Source organism: Lampetra fluviatilis, chromosome 36, assembly GCF_964198595.1.
Source record: "Lampetra fluviatilis chromosome 36, kcLamFluv1.1, whole genome shotgun sequence".
Classification (NCBI taxonomy): Eukaryota; Metazoa; Chordata; class Hyperoartia; order Petromyzontiformes; family Petromyzontidae; genus Lampetra; species Lampetra fluviatilis.
In genome coordinates, this window is record NC_136310.1 from 10,854,455 (window position 1) to 10,877,722 (window position 23,268).

General features: G+C 51.9%; 1 protein-coding gene across 1 annotated transcript in view; it reads left to right on the top strand.

Annotated features, from left to right (window-relative positions):
- Positions 1 to 23,268, top strand: part of LOC144945112 (segment polarity protein dishevelled homolog DVL-3-like) — a 66,918-nt gene that overhangs the window by 24,055 nt on the left and 19,595 nt on the right. Inside the window, 4 exon segments of the mRNA XM_078873378.1 lie at positions 15,575 to 15,690; positions 16,781 to 16,899; positions 17,810 to 18,047; positions 19,423 to 19,516. Of these exon segments, the coding sequence (XP_078729504.1) occupies positions 15,575 to 15,690; positions 16,781 to 16,899; positions 17,810 to 18,047; positions 19,423 to 19,516 (567 nt within the window).

Here is a 23,268-nt window from a genome sequence, read left to right on the forward strand (position 1 = left end):
GGTGAGTTGGTGAATACTTTTGTGGGTGGGTAGGGTGGGGAGCGGTAGTGTAGTGGATAGCGCGTTGCGCTATGAACCCAGTGAACTGGGTTCGATTCCCGCTCACTGCCAACATCAGTGACGATTAATTGAACCGGTTCTCGGCCTCCCCTAGGTCGCCTCAGCCTCAAATGAGTACCCGGTGCGGTGTGTAAACATCGCCACTGGGGAGACAAAGGCGGCCGGGCGTGGTGCTGGCCACCCACCCCCTCGTGTACCGTTCCGGCCTTCATAGGTGCTCGCTAAAAGCACTTGCCTCTACAGTCTGTTAAGGCTTTATGGGGGGATCTTTGGGTAGGTTGAGTGTGTGGGTGAGTGTGTGAGTGGGTGGGTGAGTGGGTAAATGAGTGGGTGAGAGAGTGAGTGAGTGGGTGAGGGGGTGAGTGAGTGGGTGAGTGAGTGGGTAGGTGAGTGACTGCGGTGGTAGTGGTGGTTGAGCCCTGTGTGCAGGATGAGACTGGCAAGTGGAGAAAATGTTGTATTTTAATAACTGTGTAGTTGGTCCACCCTGCCCCCCCCCCCCCCGAGTGACGCTACGACGGCGCTTAAGAGACGTGTGAGCTTGCGGTCGGGGGGCCGTGTGGCGCGCCCATGACGGTTAAAACACTCAGGGCGAGAGTGTGCAGGCTGTAATTATTTTAAGAGAGGATTACTGCTTGCAGGAAGGAAAGGCTGTGGGGGAGCCCTTTAACGGGTTTATGGTGGACGCCACTAGGGGCAGCGATGATGTCACCGCCTAAGGGATTGGCGCCCGGTAGTTCCATCGGAGATTACCGTATTCTCCGGACCGTGAGACACGCTTCCCCCAGTACGATAAAACGAGAGTTGAGCGGGTGTGCGTCGAATTATCCAGAACCGAACCAGGCGTTACGGGTTGATGGACTGCGATGACTGACAACAACAACCGCCTTTCGCCAATAAGCGGCGGTGACGTCACCATGGCGCTCGTGCCAGGCCATGTGCGCCAGTCGCAGGTCACAGGACAGACCCAGGTGCCATGACTGACATACCTACACGCACACACAAACACACGCATGCAGAACAAAGACCTTGACAAAGATCCCCTGTATAGCCTTAACAGACTGTTGGGGCAAGTGCTATTTGTGAGCACCTATGAAGCCCGGAACGGCACATGAGGTGGTGGGTGGCCAGCACCTCGCCTGGCCGCCGTTGTCTCCCCAGTGGCGATGTTTACACATCACACCAGGTACTCATTTGAGGCTGAGTCTACCTAGGGGAGGCCCAGGGCCGGTTCAGATAATCGTCATTGGCTGTGAACGGGAATCGAATGGAATACGAACTTGGGTCGCCGGGTTCGTAGCGCAGCGCGCTAACAGCTACACTACCACTCCCCACGTACCTACACACAGACGTACACACGCATTCAAAACTAAAACAAAGCTCTCCCGTGCAGCTTTTACCAGACTTGGGGCAAGTTCTGTGAGTGAGCGCCTAATGGAGGCCGGTACAGTACACCAAGGATGGAGGCCAGCACTACCCCTGGCTGCCTTTGTCTTCCCAGAGACGATGTTTACACACCGCATCAGGTTCTCATTTGAGGCTGAGGAGGCCCAGGAGCGGTTCAGATGTTCGTCACCGATGTTGGCTGTGAGCGGGTAATCGAATTCGGGTCGCCGAGTTCATCATAGCGCAGTGCGCTCATCGCTGCCCTGCCGCTCCCTGTCTTCGCACGCACACGCACACACAAACGCACCTTCTCCACGCATGCACGCACACACACGCGTGTGCATCGTCACACAGCGCACGTGCGGCCGGGGCTGAAGGTGCGGGCGGTAAAGTCCACCGCGGCTTCTGTTTGCACGTTCACACGACGGCGGACGGCGGCAGGAGGGCTGCGCGCGCGGTAATTAAGCGCGAGCGTGTTGACTCCTCGCACAAAGACCCTCGCGGTCATGCCCCTCACCCGCTCGGTGATCGCAAAGACAAAGATCCCCTGTGTAGGCTTCAACAGAGTGTCGGGGAAAGTGCTGTTCGCGAGTAGCACCCTCCTTAGGTCGGCACGGCACACGAGGGGGTGGGTGGCCTGCACTGCGCCCGGCCACCTTTGTCTCCCCAGTGGCGTTGATTACTATACACCGCACCGGGTACTAATGTCAGGCTGAGTCGACCTAGGGGATGCCCACGACCGGTTCAGATCATCGTCACCGGTGTTGGCCGTGAGCGGGTAATCGAACTCGGGTTGGCGGGTTCATCGTAGCGCAGTGCGCTAACCGCTGCACTGTCGCTCTCTATCTTTCCACACGCACGCGCGCACATGCACGCGTGGAGTCTCGCAATGCATTGATTAATATCGATCCCTAACCGCATGATCACACTCGCTGAGTTGTGCGATAAGAATCGATATTTTTCCGCGTGCTGCGCACCACGTCGTCTGTGGGCGGCGGACCGCCCGCGATGCGTGCCACCTCGCCAGGTGTCGCAAGCTCGGCAGGGTTGAGCCTGGACAATGGCTCGGAAGGGCGCCTCGACACGCTCAAAGGCTGCCACGGGGCTGCTTCGTAGGGCAGTGGAGTGCAGTACGACGGAATCCCGTTATTGTACTCTGCCGCCATGTCCACGCCTCAGCACTCCGACTTCACCGACCTGCGCTGACCGGCGCGGCGAAGTATGGTCCTACATCCCCCGCGACCCCGCACGGTGCCGGCAGTATCCCCATCCAGCGGTGGATTGGCACGAGGGGCGGCACGTGCACGTGTACTTGCCGTTCGCAACGTGTTGACGCCTCGCCACGTTCACTGCGACGTTGTACAAATCTCATCCTGGGTACATTCGGCGTCATCATTAGTACAGTTATCATGAAGCAAGGCCCTGCTGCTGCTGCTGCTGCACAGACAGTCTGCAGTAGTTTCACGATAGCGGATGATGTTGCCTTTGTGGCTTTACCCAATCGCTGTCGGGACAATTTATCAACACCCCCGGTGCAGGGGATCTGTTATAACCGGTGGCTCGTTCTCACCGCCTGTTGCAGAGGTTCGTGGTTGGAGTCCGACAAGCCGCCCTGGTGGTTACACCGTGGTGTGTGCGTTAACCATGAAATGCTACGTGCCGGAAGCTCTGCGGTGGATGTCAAAGGTCTCGTGACGGCGTTGGTAACGAAGTAGCAAGGCCGTTGTGCGCTGGCGTCACGGTTACAAAAAGTTACGCCGAAAGTCACGCTCGGCAACAACATCGCCCCCCCTCCCCCATTGTGAAACCGCTACAGACCGCGTCCGTGAAACGCAGTGGCGCCTCGCTCCGTGATGATCGCCTCGTTCCACACAGGGACAGCTGCCACTGAGGGTGCCCTATGCTAGACCACACAGCAGCAGCAGCATCTTCCCCTACAGTCAAACTACCGCAGACTGTGTCTGTGACACAGCGGCGCCTGCCTTCGTGATGACCGCCCCGCGCTCTTTTAACAAACGCACCACAATACCACGTGCACTCGATTACTACGACTACTGTTACATCACCAATCGACATCCCCTCGCTCACTCCTGCACAGACACTCAGACGCACGCACACTGCCACCCCCTCCACCACCACCCCCTTTCTTATTGTGCGGGAAGGCCAGGCCATATTTAATTTGCGTGACTTTTTTTCCCCCCCAGTGCCTCTGTTTTCTTGTTCAGCAACGTTGACACCACCGCTGGCGTTACGCGAAGGGCCGGTCGTGGTTTTGGCTCCTGAGGGCCCGTGTTGATGGCCCTAAGCCAGTGGTAACGCGGAGAATTCCTGGAGTTTGAGCAGCGGTGCTGGTAGTGCCAGGATGTCGCGAAGGCTTTTAATGTTGCACGTAATAATAATTTACATTTGTGAGGCGCGTTGCATCCAAGGATCCCAATGCGCCACCACTGTGTATGGAAAGCAGGGAATCGGACCGAGTTAGCAGCGTAAACCACCAAAACTATGGGGAAAAGGACATTAAAGAGGTGAGTTTTCAGCGCAGATTTTAAATAGCTCTGGAGCAGTGGTCCTTCACCTTTTCTGCAGCCTTGCACCCCTTTGGTTCTCAATCGTAAAAAAAAACTATCATGTTAAAACATTGCATAGGTTTGATGAAACTAAGTACTTGCGTGCCCGTGCTTAATTTGTGTTTCGATGATGTATCTTCTAAAAAAATCTGGCCATGTCTCGCTCCCCCACAAAGTGCATCTCGCACCCGCAGGCTAACAACCACTGCTCTAAAGATTTTGATGTATTATCAGAGGCAATGGGGGGTGATGTTGGAAAGTATCTTTGGCCAATTGGGCAACAGTTGGCGATTTTTTTCAAACGTGGAAAATTTTGGCCGTGATTCCGGCACGCACACGTGCCCATGGCCTGCTAGATTTGCAATGAACTTCTCGCTGGGGGGGGGGTGGTGGGAGGGATCTATTTTATGGTCGATATTAGCAACGGCAGTATTAATCGGTGAGGCCACTGGGGCTCAAACCGCGAACCTCTGTACAGCAAGCGGCGAATGCGGTAGCCGCTCTGCCACGTCACCCAGCGCACCAACTCGGACGCACAAAGAGGCACAAATCCCTCCCACCCTTGAAACCTTACGGACTGTCACCGGTACGGGGCACGAGTGGACAGAATCGTGTGCGAGTCATCTCCCGTTGCCGCAGTTTCACGCAACGCAGCTGCTGCTCGTTTACGGCTGAGTCGACCTGGACGCGGCGGTTGGTGGGAGGCACAGGGCAGGGTCTTGATATCACACACCACTTGATGTTGGTCGTGGTCAGGAATTGAACTCGGATCACCGGGTTTGTAGTGGAATGCGCCCGACTCTACGTCACCACTGACCCACACACAGGCCTGCATGTGCACACAGCAACGCCCGCCGCTCACCGCTAAGTGGCGGTGACGTCACCACGGTGCTTGTGCCAATCTAGGTGCACTTGGAGGCGGCGTGAAGTGTCGAAGGCTCGCTGGCAGGAGGTCACGGAGCAGAGCCCAGGGTGTCCCGTGGGTTGACTGAATGAGATGGCTGCCGCACATTCACCCGCTCGCTCGCAGTGACAAAATTAACGCACACAGACAAAACACACACACACATTTGAATAGAATGCAGTCCTCATTGGCCTCATAGATGGCCGTGTCTGACACACACAGAGTCGGCACTGCTGAACTTCGGCCGCTCCAGCCCACCACTGACCAGCATGGCGAAGCATGGTCAAGTAACGCCTCCCATCGCCCCCCCTCCCCGCGTGCCCATGACACCCACACAGTGTGGAGAGTCCTCTCATCCAGCAGTGGACTGTGCACGTGGAGGGCGCTGGTGGTCTCAGTCCAGCCACCGATCTTGTCTTCTTCTTCTTGTGTGATCAGCGACTGCACAACGAAAATCCATCATCATCGCCTTGAAGGTGGTTGCCACTTGGGTCGGCGAAGTGCCAGCTTGGAATTGCTCCGACAAACTCTTGGCACCTCCTCCGAGAAGCACGGTTGGCTATGTACGGTGCAAAAGAAGTTCATTATACGTACATACACACGTATGTACAAGCAAACTCGAGCCGTCTCCGACTGCCAACGACAGAACGGGCCCGCACAATGCCTGTGTCTTACTTCACCCACACACACACACCCCACCTTACACAAAGATCCCCCCGTGTAGCCTTTAATAGACCGTTGGGGCAAAGTGCTGTTAGCGAGCACCTATGAAGGCTGACACGGCGCACATTCCAGGGGGTGGTGTGGCCAGTATCGTGCGTGGCTGCCTTTGTCTCCCAAGTGCTGTTGTACACACAGCTCCAGGTAGTTATTTGAAGGCTGCGTCGACTTAGGAGAGGCCCACGACCCGTTGAGATTTTCCTAACTGATGTTGACGACTGTGAGTGTTAGCAATCTTAGGAAGAACGTAATCAACCAGGTAGGGTGTTGACTGTTATGTTAGCCGACTATCTGTGTTGTATTGCAACACAGATAGTCGGCTAACATTTGTACCTGATGACGATTGCTTGTGTTACAATCGAAACGTCGTATGCTATTATTTAATTTATTATGTTCCCTTTCTACGTGGCTTTACCGAAAGAACCAAAGAGTAATTCCTGCAGTCACGAAAGCTCCAAATCAAATTTGACTGTGAGTCGAGCTGGTGTTCACCGGGTTTTGTAATGCAGTGCGCTAATCATTGCGCCACCGCTCCACACACTCGCCCGTCCACCTGCTGTTAATCCTACCTCCACACCCACCCACACTCCAACCAACACACCTTCACTCCCACCTCCACATTCACATATCCGCACAGCCACAACGGCCGCCATTCGACACTAAGTGGTGGTTGTGTCACCATGGCACTTGTGCCAGGCTAGGTGCACCCTGAGGCCACATGAATATGAGGCAGGAGATCACGGGACAGACGAAGGCGTTGTGGGTTGACAAGACAGATAACTGGCAGATGCACCACCTGTGCTCCCCACTGTGCCAATCTTTTGCTGCGTTTTAGCCGCCCGGTACTCTGCTCATTGTTGTTGAGCATCACTGCTCTGCCCTCCACTGATGTTGGAGGGCAACTGCCTCCAATTGCCCAGTAGCGTTCTTCACGAGCCTCCTACCACTCCTCCCGCGCACGAGCCCACCCACCCTGATGAACCCTCCCACACCCCCCCCCCCACACACCCCCCCCACACACTCTCCCTCTGTGGAATTGAGGAATGTACAGTGCACGTGTGTTTTAAAAGGGATTTCTCTTCTGCGCCATGGCACGTGCAGCGTAGCAACTAGGAAAGGAGCTGCGAATTCTGCTTCTGCTATTGTCATCATCGTCGTCGTCGTCGCCGATGATAATAGCAGCGTCAGCGGTGTCACGATCATCAGCATCGCCGTTACTGCGGCCGCCGCTAAGGTGGTCATCGTCACCGTCATCAGCATTTCCATTGTCGCCATCGTCAACACCACCGCCGCCGACATCACGGTCGCTGCAACCACCAAGTTCATCACCACCATTATCGCCATCATCAGCATCATCACCACCACCCCTACCAGCATCACCAGCACTGCCACATTCATTACCGTCACCACCAGCACCGCCACCACCGACAAATCTGCTCCCACCCAATCGCCATCACCACAACCACTACCAACAATCACCACTGCCATCACCACCACCAGTGCTACCACCGCGTTCATCATCACCACCGCCACGTTCACTACCGCCACTGCCGCTATGCCGCCAAAGTCACCGACACCGACGCAACCAGCACGCTCATCACGATCACCACCGCCCATGGCGTCCACTAGCATCAGCACAATGGTGACCATCACAACTACCAACAGTATTGTGACCCCAACCATCACTAATACCGCCAGCACATGCTCATCATCATCACCACTTCCACCATGGCCACCATGAACAACAGCATGACAGTTTTGCCATCGCTTCACCACCACCACCAGCAGCATCCAACCCCACCACCTACCCAGCACCACCACATTCAACAACCACCAATCTCCAACCACTGCACACCATCACTACCATTACTCCAACCCACCACCACCTACCCACCCACCCAGTACCACCACCACTATTACTTCAACCTCACCACCACCTACCCACCCAACACCACCACCACCTTCTCACCCACGCAGCACCAACGCCACTATTACTTCAACCCCACCACCACCTACCCACCCACCCAGCATCACCACTGCTTAAACTCCACCACCATTTACCCGCCCACCCAGCACCGCCATTCCTCAAGCCCACCACCCGCCCACCCAGCACCACCATTCCTCAAGCCCACCACCCGCCCACCCAGCACCACCACCACTGCCCACCACCCCGGGCCTCGCTCTGCGTCTCCCAGGGGTCCCCCCCCGCGCTGCGCCCAGAGTCTGGCTGGCGCAGCCGGAGTGTCCCGGGGCACGGGAAGCGCCGCTGTTTACACAGCAGAGCGGGACCGCAGGACGGGGGGGGGGGCTGGGAGAGAGAGGAGGTGGAGGCTGGGAGAGGGAAGAGGTGGGCTGGGAGAGGGAGTGGGGGGGCTGGGAGGGGGAGGTGAGGGCTGGGAGAGGGAAGAGGGGGGCTGGGAGAGGAGGTGGGGGCTTGGATTGGGAGGTGGGGGCTGGGAGAGGGGTGGGGGCTGGGAGAGGGGTGTGGGCTGGGAGGGGGAGGTGGGGGCTGGGAGAGGGAAGAGGGGGGCTGGGAGAGGAGGTGGGGGCTGGAATTGGGAGGTACTGGCTGGGAGAGGGGGGTGGGGTGGGAGGGGACGAGAGGGGGCTGGGAGAGGGAGAAAAGAGGGGAGAGAGAGCGGTCTCCGTCCTATAGGTTTGTGGCGAGGAGGAGGATATTAAGGAGACGGAGCCACGGAGACTGGCGTAGTTTAAAGAAAACAACATTCGAGACGTTGCCTTGTGTGTGTACGTCTTTGTCTGGGTGTGTGCATGTCGTTGTGTGCGTGTGCCTGAATGTAATGTGCTCGCTCATGAACAGCCCTTGCCCGAATACTTTGTTGAAGGCTATACGGGGGATCTTTGTTTTTGTATGCGTGTTAATGTATATATGCATATACATCGAGGGTGTCCGAAAATGAATATGCCAATAAGAACGTTGAACAGTTATTTGAAATACTGACGTAATTTTTTTACATGAATACGTGTAATAGACTCATAAGTTTTAGTTTATTTAATTGGTTACGTTATTGATTATATATTCTCGAATGATCAATAAATCTCTACATGTCTTCCCATAATTCACTATGAGCAATCTGATTCGGCGTTCCAACTCTGAGAAATGTTTTTCCAACACAGCGGTTGGGATGGATGGCGACACAGCAGCGTCAACGACACAACGTTGGCGTTCTTCAAGGGCCACGGGTTTGCTAGTTCTAGATTTTATTTTTCAACCCCAGAGATAAAAAAATTATCTTAATGGTGTTGAGTCGAGTGAATGGGCAGACTTGTCATTGTATCAGAAAGTGCGGTTTCTCCTGATCAATAATCACAACAAACTAAAACGTATAAGTTTAGTGCGGATATTTACGTAAGTATCTTGAATAACAATAAACCTATTCAACTTCCTTTTTGGTATATACATTTTTGGGCACCCTGTATGTGCGTGTGTTGGTGTCTTCCTGCTTATATGACTCTGCGTGGGGAGCAGTATTGTAGCGGTTAGCGCACTACGCTACAAACCCGGCTTCCTGAGTTCGATTCCCGCTCAAGGCCACCAGTGACGATTATCTGAACCGGTCCTGGGCCTCCCCTAGATCGACTCAGCCTCAAATGAGTACCTGGCGCGGCGTGTAAACATCGCCATTAGGGAGACAAAAGTGGCCGAGCGATGTGCTTGCCACCCGCCCCCTCGTGTGCTGTGCCGGCCTTTGTAGGGGCTCGCTAACACCACTTTCCACAACAGTCTGTTACAGGCTACACGGGGGATCTTTCTCTTTGTACGACTGCGAGGCATCGTGGCCTCGGAGTGCACCTGGCCTGGCACAAAGCGCCGCGGTGACGTCACCGCCACTTAGTGGTGAATGGCGGCTGTTGCTGCTGCTGCTGTTGTTGTATCACTGTGCGTGGATGGGGGCACATTGAGCTCTGAACCCAGTGACCTGAATGTGATTCCCAGCCACGGCCATCATCAGTGGCAAGTGAAGTCTGAGCTGAGCCCGGGCCCTCCCATGGTGCTGTGTGTCTAGTAAAGATCGGCCCCGGGGAGACAAAGGCGGCCAGGCGGGGTGCTGGCCACCCACCCCCTCGTGTGCCATGTCGGCCGTCGTAGGTGCTATTCGCTAACAGCACTTTACCCAACAGTCTGTTAAGGCTACACTGGAGATCTTTGTCTTTGTTGTACATGCATATATATGTATGTGTGCGCGTGCAAAGCTGTGTGTGGTTAGCGAACTATGTTACCAACCCGGTGATTTGTGATTTGATGCCCGGCCAAAGGCTAACATCAGTGTCGCTTTTCATCTGGAGTACCCAAGAGTGGTCGTGGTTTGCGAGCATAAGCAAAAGGAGAGACGCGGTTGGATTTGTGCCTGTTTGGCGCTCATGGGGAGCAGTGGCGCAGCAGTTAGCGTGCTGCGCTACGAACCTCGCGACCCGAGTTGGGTTCTCGCTCACGGCCAATATCGGTGGGAAAAATTATTTTAACCGTCCTGGGCCTCCCCTAGGTCGACTCAACCTTTTACGAGTACCTGGTGCAGTGTGTAAAATATCAGCACTTTAGAGACAAAGGTTGACCGGGCGTTGTACTGGCCGCACCACCCCCTCATGTGCCTTCGGAGGTCCTCGCTCGCAGCACTTGCCCCAACAGCCTGCTTAGACTGTACGGGGGAACTGTGTCTTTGTGGTGCTCATCACTAGCCGTTAAACGAGGCAGTGATTCAGTCATTCAAATCCAAGCATTATTTGGTGATTCTGCTGCGGCTGCATTGGCAGTGGTGCACAAGCACAGCTGCTAACAAGACCACTCAACACATTTTCCATTAACACCATGTGGCTTTGAAGCAGCGGTTCTTCACCTTTACTGCAGCCTTTGCACCCCTTTGGTTCCCAATTGTAAAACAAAAATGTATAATGTTAATAAATACATAGGGTTTGATGAAACAAAGTAGCTGTTGTACTTGCGTGCCCTTACTAAATTTGTGTTTTCAATGATTTACCTTCTAAAACAAATCTGTCCACGTCTCGCACCCCCAGAAAGGGCATCTCGCATGCCCAGGGGGTGCGTGATGCACCCCAAGTTAAGAACCGATGCCTTAAAGGGAAAGTACGGTAATATATAACAGGAAACATTTTGGCCCGTGGACCTTCTTATTCATAGCGCATCATTGAACGACACCAATACACGCAGATGGTGATTCCTGGACGGAAAGCGTGCACAGGGGATAGTGTGACCCGTAGGATCGGGCCTCTCCCATCATGCCTCGCACAAAGGACGTCACGTGACACCACCGCCATTGCGTGTGGTAATCCGCACGGATACTATTTGTCTCAGGCACCCAGCGCGGAGAAATCTAAACCGTGAGACAGCAGGGAAAGGGGGACTGTGAAGAGCCGCGTGGCGGCTTCATCCTCTCTTAGTGAGAGAGCCGCGTGGCAGCTTCATCCTCTCTTAGGAATCGTCGTTGCGCTTACGGCCACCATTGCCTGCTGCCGCTTTTTGTTCTGGGAGGGATTCTTGTGAACGGGCGGTTTCCCGGCCACCACGCGGACAGCTTAGCCCCCGTTTACCACGACGTAGGCTTTCGCAACCAATATTGTCCATACTAGAGGGTTTTTATTTGGGTTAGATCACGTAAATATAAATGTGTCTTTGAACCCGCCGCCACCCGACGTAACAAACCTGTTGACGTGACAAACCTTATTAATTGGCTGTGTCGGGCGGTGGCGGGTTTAACGACACACTTATATTTACGTGACCAAACCAAAAAACAACCTCTCATGGAGCTTAGCCCCCGTGCACAGGAGACAATGGTTAGAATATTGATTATTATAACAATGGCTCACCAACTCGAACCAATTGTGATTCTTAAATAATACAAGATTTTTAGGTTAGATCGCGTAATTATATAAATGTGTCGTTAAACCCGCCACCACCCAACACAGCCAATTAGTAAGGTTTGTCACGTAAACGGAACGTGCCAATTCATCACTAGTACAGCACACCAGTGTGTTGGGAGAGTAAAGCCTCAATATTTACAATCTGAGTACGACGTTTCGCCAGTAATTACAACCAGCTTCATCAGGCGACAGCCAGATTTGATTCTTATGCTCACCGTGTACATAGAGGTGTACAGATAAACAGATGCCATTGTGGAATCTCGTCACCCCCTCAGAAAGTCCTTGTGTGCGTGCGTGCGCGCGTCGGCTGGTGTTGGGAGCGAGTCGCGTCGCAGTTGACGACGAAGGGAAGATCGCGCAAGTGGAAGCGAGGAAAACAACGCGGGAGTTACTACCGAAACTTTATTCCATCGTGTATTGATGAGCAAACTACCCCAGTGTCCTCGTTCACGGTCACTGCCAGGACAGATCGAAGCGCAGCGGGCACGGATCACACGGTTATGACTCTCAAGGGTACCCAACGAGTCGCCCCAAGGTAATGACGGAGCTGTGATAACTGGGCTTAACGCAATTTACCAACACCTCCGTGTGCTAATTATGGATAAAGGTAGAGGTGCAGCCCTGCAGTGTTTTGCTCGAGGAGTGACACTGCTGGCGTAGGAACCTCCATGAGAGAGGGGCGCTCTTCTACGCTGGTATTGGGCCTACTCTTCTACTGTCGTGCACGATTTACTCAACTCGATTGCATCGTGACATTTCTAACTGGGTTTTATAAGTAGCTTCCCTGGCATCCACCGATGATCAGTTGGATATTTGTATATTTGGGTTTTATTGTCTTGTGATTGGGGTTTTACTGGTGTGGTCAGTGTTTTTTGTTTCAAGTTATACGTCGACTGTATAGTGCTTTGAGATTACCAGTTTGAAAGGCGCTTTATAAAACTGATTTTATTATTATCATCAACATCATCGTCATTCTCGTATGGAATCTTGTCCAGGAATCATGACACTTTCACGTTTCCCGGTCAAGTTAAAATCTAGCGGTGGAGAGATGTTAATTCCCTCGCCTGGTATACAGGAGGTCGTGGGTTCGATCCCGACCCTGACGCCTGCATGTTCTCTCCGTGGTCACGTGGATTTTTCTCCAGGTCCTCCGGTTTTTCCCTCCACATCTATAAATACAAATTTAGATTATTTGGCTGCTATATATTTCCACGTGATAAGCCACTTAATTGTGGCCAAGGTCACTTCTGAAAAACACCTGTATAGCTTGGTGGGGCCTTGCCTGGTAAAATAATTAAAAAGTGTATTAGTTTAGATTCGTGTGTGCAGCTGAAGGATGTAAAGATAGTTGCAAGGCCACACTGCCTCCACGCCCCCCCTTCCCCCGTTGTTGCGCGTGTGCGACATGCCGGCCTTAAACAGCTGTTCGCTAACCGGCGCTGCGGCTCGGTGGGGGGGCGACGCGGCGGCAAGTGTTTGTACGGTGGGGCGACGTGGCGGCAAGTGTTTGTACGGTGGGGGGCGGGGGGGCCGTGCGGCCGGCGTTGTGTGCAGAAGAAGGCAGCTGTTGCCATTAGCGGGCTTCCCTCCCCTGAGAACCCGTAGCACCTGGGACTGTCCCGTGACCTCCCGCCCCCCCAGTCTCCTCTGATATATACACACACAGCGTGGCGGTGATTAGGTGTCCCCTACTGCACGTCTCTCCCGCCACAATTCTGAACGTGTGTACGTATGTTGAACTTATTTTGCGCCGTACGTTAGCCAACCGTGCTCCTCGGAGGTGCCGAATAAGGACAGCAAACTAAAAACAAAAAGCGGTTGTAAAGAAATTACTCTTCAATCTACACTTAAAAGTGCATCGATCCCAGTGGCTGCCTTGTATTGGAAGAAAGAGCGAGCGGCGTTTCAGACGGCCGCAGAAGCGAATCTTAAGGCGCGCGCTGCGGTGACCACCGTCTTTGTACGATGACCACCCGAAAGCCGCTGCTGCGAGGATGAGAACGTGCACCTCCCTTGCTGTCACTTCCCGTATATCTCTTCCGATTACATCTCTCTCCCCTATCTCAATCCCTTCCGTGGAGCGGCCAAGCCGCCACCGACTGCAGACGACCCGTCGAAACCCCTCCCTCCCAGCTCGTCGCGAAAGGCTCGCGACACAGATGAGAGCCCCTCTGAGTCCGTTGTTATCGTGTTGATGGGATGGGGGGGGACGAGACCAAGCCTCCCCTCCTTCCTATTTACACGTAGCTGTGACAATGCGTAGATTAATTAGTTGATTAGTAACAATGCAAACAAGACTACATAGCACAAAGAGAGTTCAGTTTGTAATTGCAGCTCTGAATAATTAAGCAAATTGTCATGGCATGTGGAGGTGGGTGCTGGATTTACCCCCCACCTCCTGCTCCCAATGTTTAATGAGTTGCTGCTCAGCCCTGCAGCTCATTATGTACGTATGTACTGTGTGTGAGTTGAACTTTTTTTGCACCGTACGTAGCCAACCTTGCCAATCGGAGGTGCAAGAAAATCCACGCATCAGAGCCCCGGTCTGCGTCTGTGCACACAAACACGCGTTCTCGTATCCCAGCAGCTTCTACTGCCCCCCCCCCCCGCCATGTACTTTGGGCGGCGTTGTGTCCGTTGCTTCGACTCTGCCGATGAGGCCCAGAAAGATGGAATCCGCTCGGGGAGTGTGTTTGCTGGAAAAGATGCTTGTCGTGGATAATATTGAGGGTGGTGCCATGAGGTAGGCCCGGTGGACTCGAACACGTGGTGATGCAAAACCGGCTACCACGGGATGCTCTGCACCAACGCATAATGAGGACGCGTGCCGCGATATTTCCACGGGGAGCCCTCGAGTTGCCAGATTTTAATTCAGCGGCACGTTACCCCTGGAATATCCCTCTTCTTAACAAAAGGCCGTTATTTCTATTTCTTTTTTTAAACAACACAACTAATTCGCAGCCCGAATTGCTATCCCAGTGGAATAAATGACGTCACGCACCTGGGGGGGGGGGGGGGGGCGGCGGTATTCACCATAAAATACTACGGGCCGTCTGCTTCGTAGTGGACGTCGCGTTGGTCCTGTGACCGTCAAATCACTGCGTTTGCCGGCGTTCCGCGGTCCAAGTTTGGAAGAAATGTAAAAAAAACCCAGCAAATCCCCTCGATTTGGATCACACACAACATCAATCGCCTCTCTCCCTCACTCCTGGCAGACCAATGGCCACTTGCAGGCCAGGTGCTATGTACCTCGTGCCGCACGGGGACAGCTGCCACTGGGGGGTGCCCTTGGAATGTTTGAGGTGCGATGTAAAAGCATTTTTTGAGTTGGAATATCAATATTGTTATTAATGCTCATAAGAGGGCAAATGCGTGGTTGGAAAGCGTAACAATGTCCAGGCTTACACGCGATGATTGCACCTCGTGTTTGTTAACTACCTTGCCTTGTATACAGGAGGTCGTGGGTTCGATCCCGAACCTACTGCCTGCTGTTTATTTGGAGTTTGCTGTGTCTCTTTCCCCATGGTCACGTGGATTTTACTCTGGGTCCTCTGGTTTTTTTCCTCCACATTTAGAATCAACATCACGCGTTTAGATTATTTGGCTGCTTTAAATTTCTACGTGACGATAAGCCACTATTATTAATGCTCATAAGAGGGCAGATGCGTCCAGGCGTACGCGCAATGATTGCACCTCGTGTATTTTTTGTTAACTACCTCGCCTGGTATACCGGCGTCGTGGGTTCGATCCCAACCCTGACGCCTGCTGCTGTTTATTTGGATTCTGCATGTTCTCCCCGTGGTTGCGTCGATTCTTCTCCGGGTCCTCTGGTTTTTCCCTCCACATTTAGAATCAACGTCACGTGTTTAAGAGTATTTGGCTGCTATAAATGTCCACGTGAGCCACTTCGTTGAGCTATGATTTGTGATAGCCAGGTTCGCTACGTAATAGGTCAGTAAAAAAAATTGTGTAGTTTTTTTTGTTTTTGTTTTAAAATCGTCAAACCTCGTGAATGAACTGCTTGCCTTGTGCTCATCAGCTGGTGGCCGCCGACCCCTCGGAGACCGGCTCGCAGTGCTCGGAGCCCAAGGCGGAGCTGCCCCCGCCGCTGGAGCGGACAGGCGGTATAGGAGACTCGCGGCCACCCTCCTTCCAGTAAGACCCCCACCTGGGACACCGCGTCCACTATACACTCTCGCTGTTAGGCTGAGGAGCTTAATCATTCCGCTCACGTAGTCTAGACCGGTGGTTTCTCAACCAGGGGGGTGTGTGTTACGCAAGGTGATTTATAAACATGCGAAATTATATTGTACGTGAAAGGCATTGGTGAGCGATCGCGTATTAATCTAACTACGATAACATTTTTAAACCATTTGGAAACCTACAATGATATAGAAGACCTTTCTAAACTCATTGATCGTAAGCAATGTTGGTTTCCAAGAGCAACCAGCGAGCGCTGGCAAATGACATCACGCACGCAGAGCGTCTGTTGACATTTTTTTATTCGCTTGCAGTTACTAACTTGTTAGGATGATTCCTCTCAAGATGGACAAAATGTTGATGTTCATTATTTGTACATTTATTTTCTCAGGACCATGTTGGGTCAGGCCAAGGGGGTTACTCGTTTGAATTAAAATTCAACAAGGGGAAGTGCAGCAGTAGCAAAATAAGGTTAAGAACCACCGCTCCAGGCTATACCAGCAACCCAGAAAATATTCATCTGTATTCAGCGACTGAATTAAGCCTATGCGTGAGACTGCATCTCTTCGTGAGTCTACGGGGTCTCGATAAGATCGTGTCTCTTGTGTGAGTTTATGTAAGTCTTTTATGGGTGTCTGTGGGTCTCTGTGTCAGCCAGTGGGTGTCTCTGTGAGACGAGGGCTTAATTTCAGCCAGGTCTGTTCATGTCTGTGACATATTTCCACACTCGGCACACCACATTCAGTATACCTTTTGCAGTAAGCTGTGGATGCTCGTCACATGCCACTTACTCCGGTCTACGATCAACCCTTTTAAACATTTCTGCACCCAGCACACCACATCCACCGTACCTCTCAACTTCATCATTATTGTTATCTTCACCATGATTATTATCATCATCATCATCATCGTCGCCAAAATCTGTTGTGGTGCTGGCCACACCACCCTCCTGCGTTCCGTGCCAGCTTTCACAGGCGCTCACCAACACCCAACAGCCCGTTAAAGGGGTACACGGCACATCTCAGTTCTTGTTTGCATGTCTCAGCCCCAACCCCGCCGGCAGCCAGGAAAGCCTGGACCAGGCCACAGACACGGAGTCGGTGCTGTCGGCGCGGAGCGAGAGACGGTCGCGGAGAGACCGGGATCCTCGGCATGAGCACACAGGTGCGCGTGAATCTCGCATCTCGAGCCGTCCTGCCAATTCCCGCCCCCCCTCCCCACCACGTCACCGACACCACTGCATTCATTCAGAACTGCCGGATTATTCCGAGCAGGGATGGACGGACGGATCGTTGGAGGATGCTCCGACATGAGCAGCCGCCGCCCACCGCCACCCTCCTCCACCCTGTCACTGGGGGTCACTCGGGCGGGGTCACGCTGGTGGTCACGCTCAACAGCTGCTCCACCAACCCCCCGCCTCCACCGTGCTGCTCTGGCCCGCGTGCGCCTGCAGGCTCAGAGCGGCCTCGTGGGACGCCGCAGCAGGCGCAGGATTAGCGGCAGCGTCGGATGGCGGCGCCTTTCCTGCTCAGGGTGACAGCGTTGCTGCATTAGCTCCGTCCGCCCGTCCGTATCTCTGTCTTTGTCCGGGTTGGTGAAGGCGGGGGGGCGTAGACGCAGAAATGTACAAGCACAGAACAACGGTGGGGGGGGGGGGTTTCGCTGCACTGCACTTTGAAGGTAACTCTGCGATATCCGCTTCCGTGGGCTGAACACGAATTGGGGGGGGGGGGGGGGGGGGGCTCGTGGTGCTCTGCGAGTTTTCTGAATGGATCCATCTCACGACGCGAAGCTGATTGCACAATTGGGATGAAAATCTGGAGAAAACGAAAACAGGTTTTAAGATAACGCACACCGCAGCCAATATTGCAAGAGATCTTTTGGTTAGGCCACGTAACGATTTGGAAACAATCCGTGTCATTGAGACCCTCCGATGTTTGGCCGTGTCGGGTGGTGGAGGGCCTTTACAACACAAATTAATGCCAGATCATCGTGGCCTAACTTAAAACAACCAGGATTATCGTCGTCATCTTTGACATTGTCATCGATGACATTGTTGATGTTTTCACCACAGGACCGAGGCCGAATGGGCTGGTGAAGCCCGTGCCAGGCCGGCCGCTGCACGCGCCGCAGCACCCTCACCACGCCCCCCCTCACCATGCAGTGGCGGCTCCCCACCACCACCACCACCACGCGGCGCCAGCGGCGCCTCACCAGCACGCGTACGACGCGTCGAGCGTGGTGAGCAGCGAGCTGGAGGAGACTAGCGCTTTCGACTCGGAGGAGGACGAGGACGACGACAACGCCAGCCGGTGAGCGACGCCCGGGAGGGGCCCCGCTCGCCCCAGCACGCATGCACACACGCACCGCAACGTTGGGCCGACGTTGGCGTGCGGGGCCGTGACCGATGACATTGGCACGACGTAACGCGTTTTGCTCGGCCGGCCAATCGCTGTTGTTCGTCAACTCTGCCGGATGTCTTCGGTTCCACTGAACAATTTACTCCCGCCGTCCTTTTTTGCACTCTTTTATCCAATACAACGTGGGTGGTGCTGTTTTCTGCCACGGTGGTGAGATGTTAACTCCCTCGCCTGGTATAGAAGTCGTGGGTTCGATCCCCGATCCTGACGCCTGCTGTATATTTGGTGTTTGCATGTCTCCCCGTGGTCGCGAGGATATTTCTCCGGTTCCCCTGGTTTTCACGTCCGCATTTAGAACGTCACGCATTTAGAGTATTTGGCTGCTATACATTTCCATGTGATGAGCCACTTCGTTGGGCTGTCATTTGTGATAGCCAGGTCACTTCTGAAAAAGAGCTCCACAGCTCAGTGGCCCTTACCTGGTAAAATAAAACATAAAAAAAATAGTTTGTTGCTGGCTACTGGAAGTTTTGGGCCTCCAACAAGTTAATAATCGCCATCAACTGTTATCAATCCACTGCTGGATGAAGGCCTCTCCCCAAGATGTCGAATATCTCTCACGATCCCGCGAAGCGACAATCCACCCAGCACCTACACGCGAGCCGATTTAATCTCTCAGTTTCCACGGCCGATATCCTTTGCTCAACTGCCACTCTTACCGCTAATCTCCTCCATCGGGCCTCAACCCTTGCAGGCCACTAAAAACTATAAACTATAAAAACGAAACTATTCTTGTTCATTTTACCAGATAAGGCTCCAGGCGAGGTAGTTAACATCTCCTAGCCATCGCAGCGACCCTCAACGCTGCTTGAGTTAAACGTATGTCATCGACCTGCTGCGCAATCCACGCGTTCCCCCTCTCTCATTCTCAGAGTCGTTCCGAGCGGACCTCTCTTCGTCCTTCTTCGTGAGCCGTTCAGCACTTGTTCCATTTCCTTCATTAATCTCCCCGTCTCTGAGCTGTGTGTCAAACCAAGCGATATATGCCACGTGTATATATATTTATCATGAATTTTTTTTGAACTCGGCGCTTTCGTCAATGACACCGTGGCCTTCAAAGGAAATATATGTAACAGGCAACGTTTCGGGCTTTGTCCCTCGTTCATAGCACGTAACTGCAGCCATCTATCTAGATGACTGTCCAGTAGCCGCGGCTCTTGCCTGCTGGCCACCCTGCTCGCCACCCTGCTCCCATCGTGATGACTGCTGCTGCTGCTGCTGTCCCCGTGTAACCGCCGGCCCGTGCCTGTGTGCGTGCTCCATCTAGGTTCAGCACGTCCACCGAGCAGACGGGCTCCTCGCGGCTTCTTAAGCGCCACCGTCGCCGGCGGAGGAAGCACCGCATGCAGGAGATGGACCGGGTGGGTTGCTCTCTCCCACGTCTCGGCCGGGCTTCGACCAGGCCTGGCGGAAACGCGCGGCATGCAGGACACAAGCCAACCGCGATTTCATATCACACGGTTTCATTTCTTGTGTCCCATGACTCCATTTCATGTATCCCACGGCTCCATTCCATGTCCCACGACTCCATTCCATTTCCCATGACTCCATTTCATGTCCCACGACTTCATTTCATGTGTCCATTGACTCAATTTCATGTATCCCACAACTCTATTTCATGTATTCAACGACTCCATTTCATGTGTCAATTTACTCCATTTCATGTATCCCAGGACTCTATTTCATGTCCCACGACTCCTTTTCATGTCCAATGACTCCAGTTCATGTATCTCATGACTCCATTTCATGTGTCCTATCACTCCATTTCATGAATCCCATGAAAACATTTCATTTGTCAAATTACTCCATTTCATGTGTTTCACTGCTCCATTTCATGTATCCTACGACTCCATTTTATGTATCCCACGACTCCATTTCACGTGTCGCATAACTCCATTTCACGTCCAACGACTCCATTTTATGTATCCCATGACTCCATTTTATGTGTCCCATGACTCCATTTCATGTCCAACGACTCCATTTCATGTGTCCCATGACTCCATTTTATGTGTCCCATGGCTCCATTTCACGTGTCGCACGACTCCATTTCACATCCATCTACACCATTTTATGTATTCCATGGCTCCATTTCATGTGTCCCATGACTCCATTTCATGTCCAACGACTCCATTTCATGTGTCCCATGACTCCATTTCATGTGTCCCATGACTCCATTTTATGCATCCCACGACTCCATTTTATTTATCCCATGACTCCATTTTATGTGTCCCATGGCTCCATTTTATGTATCCCATGACTCCATTTTATGTGTCCCATGACTTCATTTTATGCATCCCATGACTCCATTTTATGTCCAACGACTCCATTTTATGTATCCCACGACTACATTTCATGTGTCCCATGACTTCATTTTATGCATCCCATGACTGCATTTCATGTCCAACGACTCCATTTTATGTATCCCACGACTCCATTTAATGTGTCCCATGACTCCATTTTATGTATCCCATGACTTCATTTTATGTATCCCATGGCTCCATTTCATGTATCCCACGACTCAATTTCACGTCCAACCACTCCATTTTATGCATCCCATAACCCAATTTAATGGATTTCATGACTCCATTACATGTCCCACGACTCCCATTTCATGTACCCCATGACTCAATTGTATGTATCCCACGACTCCAATTCATGAATCTCATGACAACATTTCACTTGTCAAATCACACCATTTCATGCCCCACGACTCCATTTCATGTATCCTACGACTCCATTTCATGTATCCCACGACTCCATTTCACGTGTCGCATGACTCCATTTCATGTATCCCATGACTCCATTTCATGCCCCACTTCTCCATTTCATGTATCCCATGACTCCATTTCATGTATCCCATGACTCCATTTCATGCCCCACTTCTCCATTTCATGTATCCCATGACTCCATTTCACGTCCCACGACTCCATTTCATGCCCCACTTCTCCATTTCATGTATCCCATGACTCCATTTCATGTATCCCATGACTCCATTTCATGCTCCACGACTCCATTTCATGTATCCCATGACTCCATTTCACATCCAACGACTCCATTTCATGTGTCCCATGACTCCATTTCATGTGTCCCATGACTCCATTTCATGTGTCCCATGACTCAATTTCATGTGTCCCTTGACTCCATTTTATGCATCCCATGACTCCATTTCATGTGTCCCATGACTCCATTTCATGTGTCCCATGACTCCATTTCATGTGTCCCATGACTCCATTTCATGTGTCCCATGACTCAATTTCATGTGTCCCTTGACTCCATTTTATGCATCCCATGACTCCATTTCATGTCCAACGACTCCATTTTATGTATCCCATGACTCCATTTCATGTGTCCCATGAGTCCATTTTATGCATCCCATGGCTCCATTTTATGTATCCCACGACTCAATTTCACGTCCAACCACTCCATTTTATGCATCCCATAACCCAATTTCATGGATTCCATGACTCCATTACATGCCCCACGACTCCCATTTCATGTATCCCATGACTCCAATTCATGAATCCCATGACAACATTTCACTTGTCAAATTACTCCATTTCATGCCCCACGACTCCATTTCATGTATCCTACGACTCCATTTCACGTGTCCCATGACTCCATTTTATGTATCCCATGACTCCATTTCATGTATCCCATGACTAAATTTCACGTCCATCCACTCCATTTTATGCATCCCATATCCCCATTTCACGAATTCCATGACTCCATTTCATGTATCCCATGACTCCATTTCACGTCCAACTCCATTTCATGTCCCATGACTCCATTTCATGTATCCCATGACTCCATTGCATGTATCTCATGACTCCATTTCACGTCCAACGCCATTTCATGTATCCCACGACTCCATTTCATGTATCCCACGACTCCATTTCACGTCCCACGGCTCCAGTTCATGTGTCCCATGACTCCATTTCATGTCTCCCACAACTCCATTTCACGTCCAACGATTCCATTTTATATATCCCATGACTCCAATTCATGTTTCCCATGACTCCCATGTTATGTATCCCACAACTCCATTTCATGAATCCCATGATTCCATTTCACGAATCCCATGACTTCATTTCATGTTTCCCATGACTCCATTTCACTTGTCAAATTACTCCATTTCATGTGTTTCACTACTTCCTTTCATGTATTCCACAACTCCATTTCACGTCCCACGACTCCATTGCACGTCCCACGACTCCAGTTCATGTACCTCATGACTCCATTTCATGTGTTCCGTGACTCCATTTCATGTATCCCACGACTCCATTTCACGTCCAATGACTCCATTTTATGTATCCCATGACTCCATTTTATGTGTCCTATGACTCCATTTCATGTCCAACGACTCCATTTTATGTATCCCACTACTCCATTTCAAGTATCCCATGACTCCATTTCATGTATCCAACTACTCCATTTATGTTTTCATGGCTCCATTTCACGTCCAACGACTCCATTTCATGTATCCAATGACTCCATTTCATGAATCCCACGACAACAATTCACGTGTCAAATCACTCCATTTCATGTGTTTCACTGCTCCATTTCATGTATCCCACTACTCCATTTTATGTATCCCACAACTCCATTTCATGTGTCCCACAACTCCATTTCATACCCCACGACTCCATTTCATGTATCCCATGACTCCATTTCATGTATCCCATGACTCCATTTCATGTATCCCACAACTCCATTTTACGTCCCACGACTCCAGTTCATGTACCTCACGACTCCATTTCATGTGTCCCATGACTCCAGTTCACGTCCCACAACTCCATTTCATGTCCCACGACTCCAGTTCATGTACCTCATGACTCCATTTCATGTATCCCACGACTCAATTTCACGTCCAACCACTCCATTTTATGCATCCCATAACCCAATTTAATGGATTTCATGACTCCATTACATGTCCCACGACTCCCATTTCATGTACCCCATGACTCAATTGTATGTATCCCACGACTCCAATTCATGAATCTCATGACAACATTTCACTTGTCAAATCACACCATTTCATGCCCCACGACTCCATTTCATGTATCCTACGACTCCATTTCATGTATCCCACGACTCCATTTCACGTGTCGCATGA